General features: G+C 51.1%; 1 protein-coding gene across 1 annotated transcript in view; it reads right to left on the bottom strand.

Moving 5' to 3' along the window:
- The window catches only part of FOXRED1 (FAD dependent oxidoreductase domain containing 1), an 18,664-nt gene continuing 510 nt past the window's right edge, over nt 1–18,154 (bottom strand). Inside the window, exons 2-12 of the mRNA XM_025201286.1 lie at nt 17,387–18,082; nt 15,451–15,561; nt 14,613–14,731; nt 12,836–12,930; nt 9,346–9,447; nt 7,932–8,008; nt 6,715–6,875; nt 5,850–5,979; nt 4,631–4,735; nt 3,764–4,049; nt 1–2,073 (exon numbers count right to left, since the gene is read on the bottom strand). Coding sequence (XP_025057071.1) covers nt 3,795–4,049; nt 4,631–4,735; nt 5,850–5,979; nt 6,715–6,875; nt 7,932–8,008; nt 9,346–9,447; nt 12,836–12,930; nt 14,613–14,731; nt 15,451–15,561; nt 17,387–18,082 — 1,851 coding nt within the window. The 3' untranslated portion in view covers nt 1–2,073; nt 3,764–3,794. The remainder of the gene's footprint in view (nt 2,074–3,763; nt 4,050–4,630; nt 4,736–5,849; nt 5,980–6,714; nt 6,876–7,931; nt 8,009–9,345; nt 9,448–12,835; nt 12,931–14,612; nt 14,732–15,450; nt 15,562–17,386; nt 18,083–18,154) is intronic.

Here is an 18,154-nt window from a genome sequence, read left to right on the forward strand (position 1 = left end):
TAAAGTCACTGAATCACTTTATTGTTGCTTCATTACAAATCAGAAATACAATCAGAGCTAAGACATGGATACAATCCCTGATATGCAAGTGGAATCTTTAGGAGCAGCTCTGGTCAGCAGGGAAGTATGTAGGATGCAATCCATTCAGGCCTACCTCCCCTGGTCTCTCTATACCCCTCCTACAGACTCAGCAATGGTGTAAGATGGTGGTTGCAGGGTCTAACAGTAAAATGGCATCTCCAGAACATCTGCATCTCAGCTTTTCAACTGTCTCCCTGCCACAACAACTGCACAGCACTCCCTGCTCCTCTCACTCCAGATGTCCTGCACAGAGCAGTGGGAGCCTCCAACCTGAGTTCTTCCATGCCTGAAATCCCAGCTGCCTGGCTCTGCAGGCTCCCAACCTGAGGAACAGAGGAGTAGTGGCTGAAGTTACGTTTCCCATCTGAGAGGCAGGAAGATCAGCTGCTTCAGCTCAATAGGGATCCAATGATGAAAGACTGATACTAGGAGACTAGTCTTCAGGCATCAAGTCCCTACAGCTTCTAGTGGCTTCAGCTGAGGCTGGAGCATGCTCAGCAGTGACCAAGCATCTGAGTGAAGTGAACCTGAGTTCCCAAAAACTTGTGCTCTCTCTAGATAGCTTATATAGTATATAAAAATGCACATCTACCCTGCCTTCAGTAACAAAGTGCCATTCACAGAGACAGCATAGAGCCTCCAAGGGACTAGAGACACCAGGCAAGGCACTTGCTCCAACAAAGTGAGGTTCAATCCAAGTCCCATGAGGCTCAAACACAATCCTTAGTCCCTTCCCCCACCTTGGATAACAGCTCTTAAACATACCTCCACCAACTGTTCCCAGCAAGAAGCGTGAATGGAGGATGGCAAGGGGAAAATTGAAGTGCTTCCATTAGTGGGGAGCACTGCAGGCACCAGCCTACTCCCCAAACTAACCCCTACACTTAGCATCCAGGGAACCCCTATATAGGCAGCCATGGTTTGGGTAGGAGCCAGAGGCTCCCTGGGGCAGGTGGACTGAATTTGGGTACTTGGCAGACGTAACAGTACCCGGTCCTTTGGTCTGAGAGTCAGACCAGCAGTGTTATGAAGCCCAGTAGCCATCAGAACAGGCATCACAGCTCCACAGCTGGGGAGAGACTGAGAGCTGGTGAGGAGACTGAACATCAGGGCTAAGGTGCCCTAAGGCTCCCATGGGACACCAACAGGCTTCAGCAGCATCTGCTCAGGTCTGCAGGGCATGAATGGGGGTCCAGACAGGTTACAGTGTGCAAGGCCATTAGAGGGAGCCTAGAAACCCATCCGTGCTCTGTGGCTCCCAGACCATGAATAAGCCCGGAGGAATACAGCAGGGGGTGCAGAGCAAGGGAGTGAGGGACAAAACACATGCATGTTAGTGCTCTAGAACAGCACGGGAAGGAGCTGAGCCTTCCTTGTCTAGCCTGACCAGATGGAATGGGCTGCTCCTAGAAGGCAAAGCAGCAGTGTTCTTCTGCCTAAGCAAACTTCCTTGGGTGCTCCCTCAGCAGTACAGGTGAAAGCTTTGCTGGGTAGAGATGGGCAGCTGCATAAATAAGGAGCAAGGGCTGCAGTGCGTGGCTCTGAGATGCTGCTGACTGGGGTGCAACCACTGCCAGCAAATGGCCACTCCAGTGCTTATCTCAAAGCAGGGAGGGGATTTAACCACAGATCAGGAGTTGGATAGTCTAACCATCCTGACTGCGCTGTGCCAATGGGACGAAGCAACACTGCATGTGCATCAGATTGTGAGCCAGCTGTGTCCATCACCTCTGGAACAACCCTGATCTCTGCATCGTGCAGATGTGGACTTCAGTTCTGTTCCCTGAAGTGGAGGCAGCATATTAGGACAGTGACAGTTTAGCAACATAACGAGTGACTTTTTGGCAGTGCTCTCTGCAGTCAGGAACCACGGGTCAATTAGAACCCACTCTCCCCCATGCCAGCACCATGGGCTTTTGCTAGCTGTGCTGAAGAATCTTGTCAGTCTCTGGCCGGAGCAATGTGATCTTCCTGCCTTGGCCAGGGCTCCATCTGCAACAGGAAGAGTTAGGATCACATTGAGTCCTCAGGCTTCTGAAAGGGATTCAGAAAACTTTGCTCTTGCAGGTACCTTCCACTCAAGGATGTCAGGAGACTACTGGGGAGCTAATGTCTGGTATCTAGGTGTCCCTATAGCTCCCCTCACCATGTTATTTAAAACCCCCTGGGAGAAGCACAGGTTTGTTCTGTGGAGGAACACAATGCCATCTATGATGGCAGAGGCTGAATCAGGGTTTATTTTGGGGCTCTTCCCTAAACAGCACCAAGAATCTCTCCTTCTTTGCATCCTTCAGTCTAAAGTTCTATGTAGCCCCATCATGTGAATGTTAAGATTCAACACACAGAGATGATGCTAAGAAATGCTGGAATACAGCTTCCTCTGGGATGGTGTGATCCCTGTATAACAGGGTGCATGCCTGTGGGACTGTAATACAGCTGCAGGCAGTGGAGGAGGATTACAGGCCTGCATAAGGAGGACTGGACCAGCTGATTAAAATAATTGGCTGGTCAAAGTACATTAAAAGCAGGTGAGAAGAGGAAGCAGGAGGGGCTGAAGGTAGAAGTACCAGCCAAGGCTCTCTCCAGAGAGAGGCTGCAGGGGTGGGTTAATCCTTTATGGACTATATAAGGCTTATTATTAAGGACTAACTGGAGTTTAAGAGGACACTGGAGGGGCTGGTGAACCCAGGGGATAAAGACTGTGTATAGCTTAAAGATTGGGAGAAAGTTGATAAAAGTGGGTTGAACCCCAAACCTGCTACACCCTGTCTGAGAGCATACCACAGTTTAGGACAGGAAGCAAAGACAAATCATTGATACTAGACACTATAAAAAAGGAGGACGAGACTAAGAGTAACCACTCAGAGGTCCATAAGTCAAATATGAGCAGCCTCTCTCCTGGGTGTTTAACAGTCCAGATGTTAAAGTTTCACCCTACACATAGGAGGTGAAATGCAATAAACTGCAGCACCCTCCATTAGTTTCTGTTCATGGGAAGTTCTTTCTTTGTTCCCAGGCTGATTAAAAGTCATGAGGAGCCTCTGTGCCTTGCAGGGACTAGATGACTGTGGAGAAGTTAATACTGGAATGGGTCAGTGCTATTACAGACTCAAGGGGGAAGGACAGTGTACTTGGAGGAGATAGCTAAGTTCTAAGAGATCAGGTAACAAGTAGCTCAGAGGGGGTAGCAGGACAGGCAATCTTTGCCCTGTGTGTCACCAGGCTGAGTCTGGCCCATGCTGGTAGTGGCTCTGGGGCAATGCACAGCAGCTACCGATCTCTAAGCTCATGAGGCAGCACTTTCCCTCAGCTCCAAACTTCATTAAGGGCCTCAAAAGATGGTAGAAACCCCAGGTAGGTGGAACAAGGAACATGGCAACAATGGAGTATAGACTGGTGATTAACCTCGTTCTGAAAATCTCCACCACACTCTAAGAGGGAATGTCAGCTGGAAGGAAGGGAGGGGGAACTAACAGTTCCTGGGAGGCAATGCTGATTAGTGGCCAAGATCTGTTCTCAGGTCTGCAACTGACTCACTATATGGCCTTTTATAAGCTAATCCCCTTCTGCACACCTCAGTTTCAGTACAGAAATGGGCTTGCTGTAAGACAGAAGAGCTCCATGATCCCGATATGGAAGGACAGAGTAGTACTGACCAAGGGCATAATGGAGTGGGGCTCACCTTTAGGGTCGGTTTCAGCCCCGTGGGGAAGTCAGACAATGTTCCTCTCCAGAACCGGCTCCCCAGAGAGGAATCTGTTGGCGGAGAACCTGCTGAGGTCGATGGTCTCGAATTTTTGTTTCAGAATGAGCTCAGCCACAGCCCTGCCTGCTGCTGGTGACTGCTGCAGCCCATGCCCACTGAACCCTGTGACAATGACCATGTTCACCACCACAGGGTGAACACCCAGCACGGCGTTCTGGTCAAATGTGTTGTAGTCATAATAGCCAGCCCAGGAGCCTTTCACCTGTCAAAAAGAAACACACTTAGATCCTGTAAATAAGCGGAGAAAACTATTATCATACTGACTAGCGTGGGCCCTCACATCAGCAGACTCAGTGGGGAAGCTTGGGAGTGCAGGGAAAGGAGACAGAACTTGGCTTGCAGTCCAGAGCAGCCTCCAGCAGTCTCCACAGCTGAGAGAGGGAGTTTGCCACCATACTGGTCTCACACTTGTGGATAGAGGCCTCCTCTCCTGCAGGCTGTCAAGGCCAGCTCCTTTCTTCATCACTCACCTCCATTTAAAGCAGCTCCTAACAGTTCTCCTTTGGAATGGCCCATGTCAGAAGGACAAGTGAGGAATGGGGATAGGGCTATGAGATGCTTCTGGGCCAAACCTGCAGCCCTACAAATGGGAGGCCACATTCTGCTGGGTCCATCAGTCACATCTCCACACCTAAACCCTCTGGGACAAAGGTTCTGCTCATCAGGGACACACACCCAGTTGTAGGGCAGGGGGCCAAAACTGGAAAGAGAAAGGGTGTGATGTTTCTTTCCTTGCCCTCCCCTCAAGGGTAAACACGCACTGGGATCCAAAACCTTTACTACCTTCAGGGACTCAAATGCTGGAACTCGATGGGCCAGCTTGGGCCAAACCTTCTCTTGAAAGAATTCGTGATCTACCTCCAAGTCCTGAATGTCTGGCTCTTCGTCCTGGAGACAGGAACAGAGAAAGCAAACTATGGCCATGGTGTTCATTTGAGAATGGCAAAGATATAGGCAGGGAGCTCTGTTTGCAGCCTGACCTAGCGTGGGCTGCTGTTAGGCTGGCACTCAGAGGGCAGCACAGAGATAGCAGAACTGCTTGCATGGCAGGGAGGGAGGAGAGCTGGCCTTTGGGCTGCCACTACTGGGAACAGTGACTTAGAAATTAAAGATGACATTGGGGAAGCAAGGATACTACTGGTACAGACTGGGACTGGTTCATCTGTGCTTTGCTCCTGTGAGGCCCTGAAGCTGGGAGCTCAAGGAGATGGTGAGTGGCAGCACCTGTCTGAAAGCCTAGAACCTGCCAGCAGGTTTGCAATGAGTGGGTGGGTACCTGTGCAACCAAACTCCACCACCTCCCACCAGGATTCCCTATCCGTAAATAGCACCCACTAAGTTCACTCATGTGCAGTCAGGTGCAGACAAAGCAGTGTGGCCCAGGCCACAAGGAACTTGCACAACAGATGGCTCAGACCAGCCAGAGCTGTCCCCACTGCATTGCTGCCCTTTGGAAACCTACCTTGGCGCCCCACCCTTCCCTCTTTGGGCAGAACATCTCTCACAGCTCCTCAGCATCACTGATGCCTGCCAGAGAGGGCACTGCCACACAATTAAACACATCCCTTCTCCTCTTCTGGTTCCCCTGTTTAATGGAAACTATATATGCATGAGGATATCACTACCCCACAGCACCCAGTATCACAGGGAAGCTAGCTCTTAAGGGGGGATGGATTTAAGCCCAGAGTCCTCCCAGCTGAGACTAAACAGGAGAGGATAATAGCCAACAGGTGGTATATTGCTGGGGAAGGTTGCGACAGGATCCTGATTTTTAGGACAGGGCAGAGGTGACTGGGCAACTGACTTTGGGCAGAGGAAGAACTGGGCTGGTGAGGGAGCACATCCTGTGGACTGCTATGGTCTCACTACCTGTTGGATCTTGCTTGATTTGCTGCCCTTGCTCCCATGTCCAAAAGGTTTTGTTTCACAGAGATGCTCTCCCCACTCTGCCCCCCTGGAAGTGTCTCTGATCTCAATTTCCTTGAGACCCCAATTAACTCACCTTTGTGGGGCTCATGCCTCCCAAGTAGTTGCCTCCCAAACCTTCTCGGCGGAAATAGGCCCCCGTAGTGTCAATCAACATGGGACAGTTCAAGCCAGGCCCATCTGGGCTGTGCCAAACATACACATACCTGTAGACAGAGGACAGCCGTTTGGCCAATGGCCTGGATATCCAGCTCTTCTCTCCAGGAGTGCACAGACCTGGGTGACCAGAGCAGGTGCATGGAAGAGGCTTCTGGAGGCTGAAAGCTCCTTGGGGCGGGGACCATCTTTGGGTCTTGTATACCAAGCTGTTGCTTAGACCAAACCTGAGCAGGGAGAATCTGAGCCCCAGGTTTCTCTGAGCATCCTGCCTTTCCTCTGAAAGCATTGCACTATGTGAAAGCTTCACTGCACAGCACAAGCAATTCTAGGGAGCGCAGAGCATTTCACAACAGGAATGAGTCCACTGCAGCACTGAACCCATACCCAACCCATCCCAGCAGTGTACTTCCCTGAGAGGGACTGGAAAGGAAGAGGAATAGGAAAGAAATTCTCAGAATAGGCCTATATACTAGACAGACATGGTGGGATAAGTCTTTCAAGGGCTAGAGGGAGACCACTATGTAAAACAACTGAACGCTTAGGATAAAGGATGATGAAACAGGAATGGGAGTGCAGGTCACAGGAAACAGATCCCAAGATGAAAGTCACTCCCTGTGCCCTGGAGACGAGCCTTCACAATCCCACCGGGAAAGGCCCAGCCTTCCTGAGAGTCAGCCCAGCGGAGCACCCTGAGGCCCCTTCTCAGATTTCCATATCACACCTGCCCTCCATGCTGGTTCCACCTCTGGCCCATGCTACAGGTGGCTTTGTTTCATCCATACCTTTTCTTGGGCTCCACCGGTAGCTTAAATATTTGCTTGGTCTCTGATGAGCTAGTCTCAACTTCTGCAATGTCTGTCAGCTTCCTGGACCAGGCTCCTGCTGCATTGACCACAAGGGCACATGCCACTTGGTGGTACTCCAAACTGTCAGGCATCTGTATCTGAAAAAACCCAGAAGGGAGAAGGGCTAGTGCTCCAGCCCCAGCCAGGCTCTGGGGTGCCCAGATCTCCTACTAAAATCCTACAAAGACTCTCCAGGCATTAGGAGAAGGTTGCTTTTCAGACATTGACAAGCACAGCGAGAGCATTGCACTGAAGAGGATGTCATAGAACAAATGGAGAAGATGCTCCTCTTAACTACACTGCACCGGAAATGAATACTGAAGAACACCACCTTATAGGGAGGGAGCAAGGGAAGAAGAGCGGGGCAAAAGTGACTGGACAGGGTCTGCAGGAGATGTTTGGCAGAGACAAGGAATCCAGAAAGCCTGGATTCCACTTCTGGCTCTGCCAGAGACTCAATATGGTCTCCAGCAAGTCACTCTGGAGAAATGTGACAATGTTAATGTGTTTCCTCTTCAAGCAGTGGGAGACAGCAAAGTAGAGAGCAGTATCTTGCCCAAAGTCATGCAGTGAGTCAGGGACAAAGGTGGGAGCAGAACCTATGTGAAGAACACTGTGTACTATCCAAGTACCTACCCAGCTCTGAGGGACATGTGATGCAATGTAAAGAACTGGGGAGTTTTTACAGTTAGAGACAGGCTGGCAGTGGTGATTCAAGGCCACAAAGGAGCTCCAGTCATCTGACCTTCTGCCTAATACAGGCTATGGGACTTCACCCAGCAATCCCAGCACTGAGCCCCACAACTTAGACTAGATTCATATTACCCATCTTTAATAGACAGCTGGACTTGATTGCAAAGAGCTTAAGCAAGGGGAAATTGGTCAATTGGCTGAGCCCAAGAAGAATCTCTGACCAGTCCTGCACAAACAAATTTAACTTGCTGTTCTGACTTGCTGCTGAACTGTGCCTGGTTCTGATATCCCTACTATACTAGGGACCGAGACCATCTATAGGTACAAGACAGAACTAAACAAGAATTCTCCTCCCCCGACTCGAACAGACCCACAGCCTGGCAAAGCCCAGGACCAGTGCAGACCTCTTGTTTGAGTTACAACAGTAGCTAATAGGATAAGCTTCTCATGGAGTTACTTACACGGGCATACTTAATACGGGACACCGTCAGCTCCTCCCCCATGGGGGTCACTGAGTTGCAAAAGGCCATGGTAAAAGCTGTGAAACAGGAAAAGAAACATGCAGCAAGATGGCCATTCACGCAGACCTGCAACCCCAACAAGCACCTATGTGGGGAAAGAGAAGGGCTAGTGAGAGGGCAGAGCATGGGGACAGGACTCAAAGGATCCATCACTGCTATGCAACAATGTACCGTTGCACATGGCGAGTATCTCCATAAACCAAGGACAGTCAAACAGCTGTGCATCCATAAGCTTCCTTGTGTTGCGTTTACTCAGGGATTTGTATCATTCTGCAAATGGCAACAGGTAGGCACCAGGTCCCTGGTGAGTCACAGCAATAAACAAATGCATCAGTACTGAATGTGCTGCTGAGGAATCTGATTTGTGGTAAGCCAGCAGCAACCAAGAAAGGGCAAAGAGGAGAGCTCTAGTGCTTTCCACCTTCATCTCTCAAAGCCCATTTTGAGATGGAAAAACCGAGGCACAGAAAGATTATGTGATTTGGTCAGTGGCAGAGAGAGACCTCATATCCTGATTCTCAACCCTGTATTTACTCCATTAACTCCTGTTTGCTCGTTTACCAACTGTCTGATACTTCAGACATGTAGACGTGGCATTTACCTCTGATCTAAGAGGTATAAAAATCCCAGGGGTGACATTGAGCTGTCTCATAGGGCAGGACTGGATCACATCCAACAGGATATATTCTCCAGCACTTTATCTATTCCAAATTTTACAAAGTATACAAAGAAATGGACCATAAAACAGGGATGTTTTGCTCATTTACTTTATTATGATTTGACTGGAAAAGAAAGAGCTTTTACCTGCCAAGTCCTGGCCTCTACTTTCTGTCTCTCTCGCTACAGCCAATGGCTTTACTAATGCTCAAAAGCACGACTGGGAGCTGCTTTCTACACCCTGGGGCTTCAGGGTCTGCAACATCACTTCTCTGTAGTGGCAGGGGAAAACACAGGACCTGCAGGTTCATCTTAGCCAGCAAGTGGCACCATTTTCCATCGTTTCAGAGCTGTATTTCCAGTACATGCCCTGGCTGATATTCTGTTTGATTTAAGTTCTTAAACAGCTATGACAGCTGTGCATTTTATCTTATTGTTAGCTATATTCATCTTTCACCTTATTTGAAACCCATCACTTTCAGCAACACAGATGATGCTGGCCCCTTGCTGGACTGCCACTGAACACTGCTTGGTGCTCTCAGTTCTAGGAATTCCTGTGAAATCTACCATCCAAGTGCAGACCAGGCCCAACCCTACCTAGCCTGGAAAGGTTATCATCTCATGATGGCATGGTAGCTCCACAGGTATCTGTGTCATTTGCAGATCTTACTTTGCAGTTGCAAAGGGGTTCACTTACATGTCACTTCTCCACAGCAGTGATAGACGCCCATGGATATTGCTTTTCTCCGGAAGGCAGTGAGAAGGGACCACGGGTCAAACCAGCCCTCATCTTCCAGGCCTGAAGAAATAAGGGAGTAAGACAGGAACAAAAAGGCATGAACCAAGTGCCACCCTGCTGTCCAAGCTTTCAAAATGTAGGATGCCTGTAAACTATGGCTGGATCCTGCTAATACGTCACCTACTGAAATTATTAGGGTTAGTTGAGGTTGAGAGGGGACTTTATAGCAGCTTACTGCTATATCAGAGGAGTACATCAGGAGCTCGGTGTTTACTAGGGCACCCCTGGGTAAGACCAGGACCAGTGGATACAAACTCCTGAAAGGTCGCTTCAGGCTTAATACCAGGAAAAATTCCTTCAGTCAGGGTGTCCAGATGGTGGAATAAACTCCCTCCAGAGGCAGTGCATTCACCTACCCTGGAGGCTTTCAAGAGGAGACTGGACAGTCACCTCTCTGGGGTCACCTGACCCCAGCTGTCTTCCTGCCTACAGCGGGGGGACTGGACCCAATGATCTGCAAGGTCCCTTCCAGCCCCTAAATCTATGAATCTATAGTTCTCCACACGGGAGGAAATATTCAAGTGCTGATATGATCCTGTAGAGTAGGGGTGGGCAACATGGCAGATCTGGCTGGCCTCTGTTTCCCAGCAGCCCCTGCCTATATCGCTGCAGCCGGTTTCCATGGAGACCCCAGCAGCTCAGTGACAGCTCAGGGCCAGGGTTTCCATGGAGACCAGGGCTGGGATCTTGTGGCAGTGACAATGTAGCCCAGGGCCAGGGCAGAGCCGCGATCCGCTGCCTGTATGCCCCTGCCCAGGGTGCATGGGCAGTGGACTGCAGTCCTGCCCTGGCTCTGGACCACGCTATCAACATTGCAAGATCCTGGCCTTGGAGCAGATTCCAGCTCAGCCCCGCGCCCCATCAGTGCTGCTGAAGCCAGTCTCCATGGAAACCTTGCCCCTGCACTGTCATGGCCCTGCCACTGCTGGGGTCTCCATGGAAACCAGCCTCCTAGGAATAGGAGTCTGCTGTGGGCCCAATCCAGCCTGTGGGCTGGACTTTGCCCACCCCTGCTATAGAGCCAGCGTTTCTAGGCAAATGCATCTGAATTGGCTATTCACCCTCTTCCAAGCTTGCAGTTGATGACATGGGTTCTCAGCAGGACTTTTTCTGCTCCTTGTTTTCCCACTATATAGGCAACCATTGATCCTCTGGATCGTGATGTATGTGCAGGAGGTCTGGTCAGGTGCCTGATGAATACACTTGTGGCCAACAAGCCCAATTTGAGAGTGATGCAGCTGGTTACAAGTTTCACCGATGCATGTGTTGCCTGAGTTGGAGTTCAAGTCTACAGCATGCTACTTTCTTCTCTCTCTCTCTCTTTCCAACCTCTCGATCAAAGCCGTCTCATGTTGAGCTGCACCCAGTGCCAGATATTCCCTCCAGATCAGATGGGATTCTGCGCACTCCTCCCACCTTTCTACATTGATGTTGAACAACTTCATATCATTTTTGCACACATCATGGTACTGCCATAGAGGGCAACCTCACTTTCTACAGCTGTCTCAAATTTCACTGTACAAAATATTCTTGGGAATTCGGTCTCCTCCCATTCTCCTGACATGGATAAGCTACTGCAAACTCCACTTCTTGATAGCGGTTTCTAAGTGCATCATTCCTGCGCACTCCAGCACCTGTGTTTTGTATTATGTCTTCCCACTTTATTTTTAGGATCTTACGTGGGTATCTCATGTGAAAACTGTTCTCTTTATGTGCCTAGTATATGTAGTCCACATTTCTGGACCATAAAGCAGGGACAACAGCATACAAGTCTCACAGATTTACATCTTCATCTTAATGATAACTGATCATTGATAATGCTGTTATTCTATGCACATTTTTGTAATAGCCTGAAATTCTTAGCTCCTTTTTCAATTCTGTGAGTTCAGTCTAATAGACATGGGTTCCCTTTTTCTACCCCCTTGTTTTCCCACTACCTCCCTCATTAAAAGAATTGGGAAATTAAGTGTGAAAAGGTGTGTTAATACTTGATTGAGAAATTCAAGTCTCTAAAAATTATGTAAATGCAGCCATGTAAATGAGCCAGGTTAAAATTATTCAAGACCCTTAGCTTGTGGTATCTCTTGATACTGGGCTTCCAGATGCTTAGCTTTTTGTTAGAGGTGCACCAATGTATCAGTTGCATATCGGATTGGCATTGATAAAAGGGAAATTGACATTACTGCCCATCAGCTTTTTTTGGCTGGTGTGGCCAATAGCGTTCACCGCTGAGTATAATTATGCCTTCTGGCCAGGGCCCCTGGACACCATGTGCATGTGCACGGCCACACGCATGCATATGGCCAGGAATGCAGCCAGGCAGCGTGGAGAGCAGCTCCCTGTAGGTAAGTCTGTGCAGGGAAAAGGTGTGGGGGATGGAAGGAGTGTGGGGGGTGCAGATCAAGACCCCCACAGTGTGGGAGGGAGTGGGGCAGGGACAGGGGCTGGGGGTGCTGCCCAGCTAGGGCAGTGAATAGGACGCGGGGCCAGGGCGGGGAGCGGGACAAAGCTGTGGGTGGTTTATCCAGAGGGTGTGGAGGGGGGAGGGGCAGCTCCCCACCACTGCGTGCACCCCTCTGGGGGACGTATGGGGGAGCATGTCCCCCTAGATTTGTGCACAGGATGGATGTGGGCTACTTGCTGTGGGCTCTCTGCTCTGCTGCCTTTGCTCCGGGAGCTCAGCTCTGGCTGTGTACCCCCTGCCTGACTGGTGAATTGTGCCTCCTACTGCCAGGTGGGCAGGAGATGCACGGCCAGCATGGAGCTCCCAGGACAAAAACAGCAGAGTGCAGATTCCCGAGCCCACAGTGGGCAGCCCGCATCTGCCCTTACCCCACTTGGCTCTGCTCCAGTTAAAAGCATCCCCGCACTTAAAAATGGTGGGAGTGGCGCTTGAACTAAAGCTCATTTGATGAGCTTTAGCTCAAGTGCCCCCACTACCATTTTAAGCGCCAGGATGCTGAATCCCTGGATGAGCTGCCCATGGCTCCATCCTACGCCCCACCCTGGCCCCAGGTCCCATTCACCACCCTGGCTGGGCAGTGTCCCCAGCCCCACTCCCACCTTTTGCCTCCATCTGCCGCCCCCTCCACCCTCAAACCCTTCCCTTCCACAGACTTACCTGCAGGGCACTGCTCTCTACACTGCCCACCTGCATTCTTGTAAATTGGTTATCAACCAGCCAACATGGCTGGCTAATAATTGGCTATAGGTATTGGCCAAGAAAATGTTTATCGGTGCATCCCTACCTTTTGTTGCACTCAAACTTGGTTTTCCATTTAATATCTGATCCTGTCAGCTGCCTCCCTAACATTTTCAGCTACTAAGGCTATGGTGCCCAGCAGTTCCATGCCACTGTAGGATGGGCAGGGATTCAGCAACTACATACCATAGGATGCCAGAGCCACACCATCTGTATTCAACCACGGAAACTTCTTCTTCAGCTGTGTTGGTGATAACAGGATGACCTCTGCTCCTTCAGCCCTGAAAACAGTTAACCGTTTATCAGAATGTGCTGGCTTTGTGCCTTAGGAAACCTGTAGGACATGTAGTGAGGAAGATCTGGAGGAAAGCAGCATAATTGTGAGGGGAAGAGGGAATTTGGGTCACCTCTGGTGCCTTGTGATTATGTGCACGTGAGCAGCACAGACAAAACTGTCAAGGCTCCTACAGAAATCAACCAGGGGACGGAAGAATTTGGAATTTAAAAACAGAAAAACATCATGAAACTGGGGGTAAATGGTTTTCATGCCCCCCTAGCTAAGATCAAGCAGTGTACGAGTTCAGCTGCCAATATGTCCTCTCTTGGGTACACCTACTATCCTCTCAGCCTGAGAGGCTTCAAGTGGGATGCTGCGATGGTGCCAATAAGATCATGAACCTCTAAGCACACATGAATTAGTACTGGCAGGGAAGAAGTCCAAGCAGCCCATTCTCTTCCAAGAGCCATCTTGGAAAACCCTTCCCATGTATATAGGGCCTGTCTGATAAAATTGCAATGATCAAAACCCCTAGAACCAGCCAGAGTATGAGTTTGGTGAATTGTGTGTGCTGAGGGTGGACAGCTCCTAATCCAAGGCCCAGGAGGCTCAGCTTCAGAGCTGTGACTCAAGAGGGATTCTTCCTCTGGAGATCCACCACGGAGAACCTCACAGAAGCTAGGCACCCTCTGCAGAAAGTCCTCACATGTGGAATTTCCCCATCCAACTTCCCTCACAGCATCAGTCAAGACCCACAGCATTTTGCAGGACATGCAAGACTCAGCACATTGCTGAGGAATGCAGAATATGAAATCAGCATCCCTTCCCTCTCCCCGTGACTCACAGCTGCTTCGTAATAGGATAGGGGTACAGCACCCATTCAGAGATAAATAAGTCATTTGTAGGAGTCTGATGGGGTAAATACAGGGATAAAGGGGGCTTGGGGCAGACAGGGCACTAGTGCATAAGCCCCTTACATGTGACAGCCTGGGATTTTGGTCATGAGAGAAAAGAAATGTTGTGGCCCTTCAGCCTGGCATTTGGTGAAGGTTTGCCCACAGTACCAGAAGCAGCAAGTTTTCCACACCTGGAAACCTAAACTTGGGAAAGACCCAGGGATGCCAGGAGAGAGAGAAAGACTGGAGGCCAGGGCCAGGTGAAGTAGCAAAATTGTGTAAGGGGATCCAAACCTTGAAGAGCTCTAGCAGGACCCTAGAACACCCAGACCTGGGATAGCAGCTCATGCCTAGGGCAAAGTGCAGGTGTTAGAACAACATGGAGGAGCAGAGGGGCTGTGCTTGACTGCCACCCACTGCCAGAGGGAAGCTTATACAACATCACAAATCTTTGGCTTTTAGAGAAAGCAGGTGAAGGCAGTGCTAGCTCTGAGTGCAAGGAAGGTGCCAACTTTTCAGAGGCAGTACAATCAGGCAGCAGCTGTTTCATGAGCTATCACTCCCCCACCTCTGTGCAGTCACTGTGGCATCCCAGCACACAGAAGCCAATGGAAACTGAGCCTCCCCTAAACTGGGAAGGCAAGAGCAGTAACTGCCTTCAAGTCCAGGAGACTCAGTCCTGCTACAAGGTAACTATGCAGGCTTCTCACTAGGACATGCTGTAATCAGCCACCATAGCTTTGCCCCACACCCTGCCCCCACAGGCACACTCCCTATAAAAGGGCCATACCTCTGAATGTTCACGTTCTCCTCCAGCATGGCAGCTCTTTCCTCTGTGGCCAGGAAGAGGTACCCCGAAGGGTTAAACTGGATATCAATGGGTGGCTCGTTCATGACTCCCAGATGTTCCTGGGAACAGAGTGCCAGTGAGTACTTAGGCAGCTGCTTTCCTCAGGTGTAAGCAGAGAGAAAAGCACATGGGATTTCACCCCCAGGGACTCTGCCCACTGGAATCATGTAAAAAGGGGGCTGAAAAGAACCACAAGAAACTACTAAGCCCAAACCCCTGCACCAAGGAAGGATCCAGTTTACCTGGCCCATCCCCAACTGATGCTTCTGCAGGGGTCTCCCCTCCCAGTTACTAAATGCCACCTGGGTGAACTACCTTCCTCCGCTGGAAGCCTCCTGTGGAGCCCCCTCAATGCAGTTCCTACATCTGCTGCAGGAGTCGCTGCAGAGGTCTGAGAGAACCTCATGCAGGGATGAAGAGCATCTCCTGTGTACTCCCAGCCCATATCAGCTGGGCCAAGGAGAGAAACTAGGCCAGAGTGAGAGCTTCCTGCATGGGCGCATTGAATGTGACACAGTTACTACTTGGGCAGTATTTCCAAGATACAAATTGCTAAAGAATGTGAAGAGGTGAGCAACAGCAGTCAGACCCACAAGTGGTTACAACCTGAGAGGTAACAGCTACCTCACAGATGCACGTACACGGACCAAGCTACACCTGTTGCTACAGGGACAAGGCAGTTCACTGGCAGTCCTAGCCCTCCTCGTTCCAGCCCTGCTCTCTGACATTGAGCTTGCAAACCCTAAGGCTCTGGCACCTCCCTCCAAACCTGACATACGTTGATCGTGCGCAGGAAGTATGCCGAGTAGCGGGACATCTGGATGTTTTCTGGCAAGGAGAATTGTTGCCGAATGCCTCCCACTGAAAGCACTGTAGAAGCTCGGGAGTACTGCAGGGAGACAGGGGAGGGGAGAGGCTGTCAGGGCACCAGGGACAAGAAATGATTCACCGTGAGCTGTAGACAGAATTTTCAGTACCTATTCTTGTGGCTCTGATAGTGGTGAAAGGCACATGGAGATGGACAATTGCAGAAACAGAGCAGAATTCTACCCAAGGATCAGCAGCACAGGCAGCTGCCCTGAAAGTATGACCCACAGTCACCCATTAGGAAGCTTTTTCTCTAACCCCCTATAGCTGTCAGAGGGGAAAGATACATCCTTGACCATAAAAGGTCAAGAGATCTTTTATCCCTGTGCTTGTCCTCAAACTCCCAAGAGAGAGGCAAAGGGACAACTGCTCTGTAGGAACTGGAAAAGTCACAGACCTTTCAGATGACAACCATCAGAGTCCCACTCCTGATCACAAAGCTGCCTCTTCCTGTGCCAATGCCCCTTCTCCCTATCCCTCACTAAGTCCCCTTTTAGTAATGACAGCTATCCCCAAGTCCACAGATAACACATTTGTGGGGGGGTTTAGCATGCATGGGAGGGTGACCCAAGAAGAGCAGGGATGTATTACTTCTTCAAAGGTAGCTAAACCACTCACACAAGGAAAGTATCATTAATTGGGAGAGAAACATCCTGGTGAGATACAAGACTGGAGTACAGGAGCTCCTGCATCGCACAACACTAAGACACCAGCCATGTTAAGTTCAATGCATGGCTCAGGTACGTTTGGGTTCAACCTGATTGTTAAAACATGGTCTACAACCTCCATACCCCAACCACCTCTCCATCAATCAGTCCTTGCAGCCTCAGGTACCCTTTGTGACCATACTTTCCACTGCTCTGAATGCTCTGGCTGCTAAGAGCCCTCCTCCCCACACAACACCCAGATAAAAGGGAAATCCTTTCCACTTCCTTTTGCTCAAGCCATTGCTGTGTGAACTCCCTTCTTCAGGGACTCTGGCCTTCTACCCATGATGAAATGGCTCTTTTCTGGGCAAGGTCTGCCTTGTTCTCTGGTGCAGTTACTCCAGGGGTGGGCAAAATGTAACCCGTGGGCAGATTCAGCCTGCCAAGATTTGATTCAACCTGCAGGCAGTCAACCACCAATTCACTGGATTTGGCTCACACCACGCAGTGCTGGGTGGGCAGGTGGGGCTGTTTCAGCCGCACCGGGTGGGACTGCTTCTGCCCAGCAGCATCAGCTCTTCACACGGCAGCATCAACTGCAAACCCAGGTGGGGGCTTCTGTTGCAGCAGGCAGGCAGTGACATCAGCTGCCAATGCTGCCTGCAGGTTCAGGATCCCTGATGCAGAACCTGCCGGCAGCATCCACTATGTGCTACCAAGCACACCAGAGCCCCAAACTGGAACCCGTCAGCGGTGGACCCAGGCAAGAGCTTCTGCTGCACCAGGTGGGCAGCGACATCAGCTGTGGACACCGCTGCAGGTTCTGCGCTGAGTTCTGGAACCTGTTGGCTGCACCCAGAGCGGACGGTGCCGCCTGCCCGCTACGGCAGAAGGCCCTATCTGGGTCCACAGCTGGTGAACTACAGCACTGGCCAGGTTTTGGAGGGGAGGGGAGAAGAATGTGGTCACCAAAATTCATTAAGTGCCCTCCAGTCAAAAGAACTGCCCACCCCTGAGTTACTCTCATTTTTATTGGTGCACATCTGTACTACGCAGGCACTGTGGCGGGGGATTCTGTAACTTGGCCAGGGCATCTGAAGTTCAGCCCAGCATCTGCATCTGTCCTAAATGAAGCCTGTAGGATACAAGACTTGTCCAGAGCCCAGGTCTCAACTGCAGCATCCCTAGGAGGCAACTTACTGTTGGGTCCCGCTCAACCACCAGCACTCGCAGGGCATTTTTTCTAGGCTGCAGTGCCTTCAACCAGTAGGCGACGGACCAGCCCATCACCCCTCCCCCAACAATGACCACCTCTGCCTGCACAGGAGGGCGTTTTTCATCAAAGAAGGGGTTGTCGAAGAGAGTTGTGATGTTTTCTTTTAACTGGCTCTGGAAGTTTGCCAACGACTTCTGCAGGTCTGCAAGGGGAGAGGAGATTGCCAGTTGGATTGATGGGGTGGAACAGTTTGGGCCACCTCCTACAGAAGCCAGAACAACCGCGGGTCCCGAGAAACCCCTCCGGCGGTACGGCCGCTGCGGGCAGGCAGCGAGCGCGGTTTGCTGAGGATGTCTGGAAAAGCTCGATCCGCATGTCACTGCTCTGCTGTGGCCGCGGAGATGCGCGCTCAGACCCCGCAGCCAGCCTCCCTTCTCCACCAGGCCTCTGCCGCCGGACACCTGCAGGAGCTCGGCCGGCAACCAGAGAAGGAGCAGCTGCCTCCAGCTCGGCACAAGCAGCGGAGTGCGACGGCGGCAGGCGGCCGAGCGGAGCGCAGAGGGCTCGCCCGTGCTCCAGCCCCCCCAACAACGCCCGGCGCAGCGCGGGAGCCGCCCCAGCCCCCAGCTCAGGTCCAAGGCAGCGGCGCTCGCCCCTCCCGGCCTGGGGCAGCCCGAAACCTGGGGCTCGAGGGGTGGGGTGGGGTGGGGTCGGCTCCCCCGGCCCCGGCAAGGCCCCGTGCTGCCCTGGCG

The sequence above is a fragment of the Alligator sinensis genome, unplaced genomic scaffold (assembly GCF_000455745.1).
Source record: "Alligator sinensis unplaced genomic scaffold, ASM45574v1 scaffold760_1, whole genome shotgun sequence".
Taxonomy (NCBI): Eukaryota; Metazoa; Chordata; order Crocodylia; family Alligatoridae; genus Alligator; species Alligator sinensis.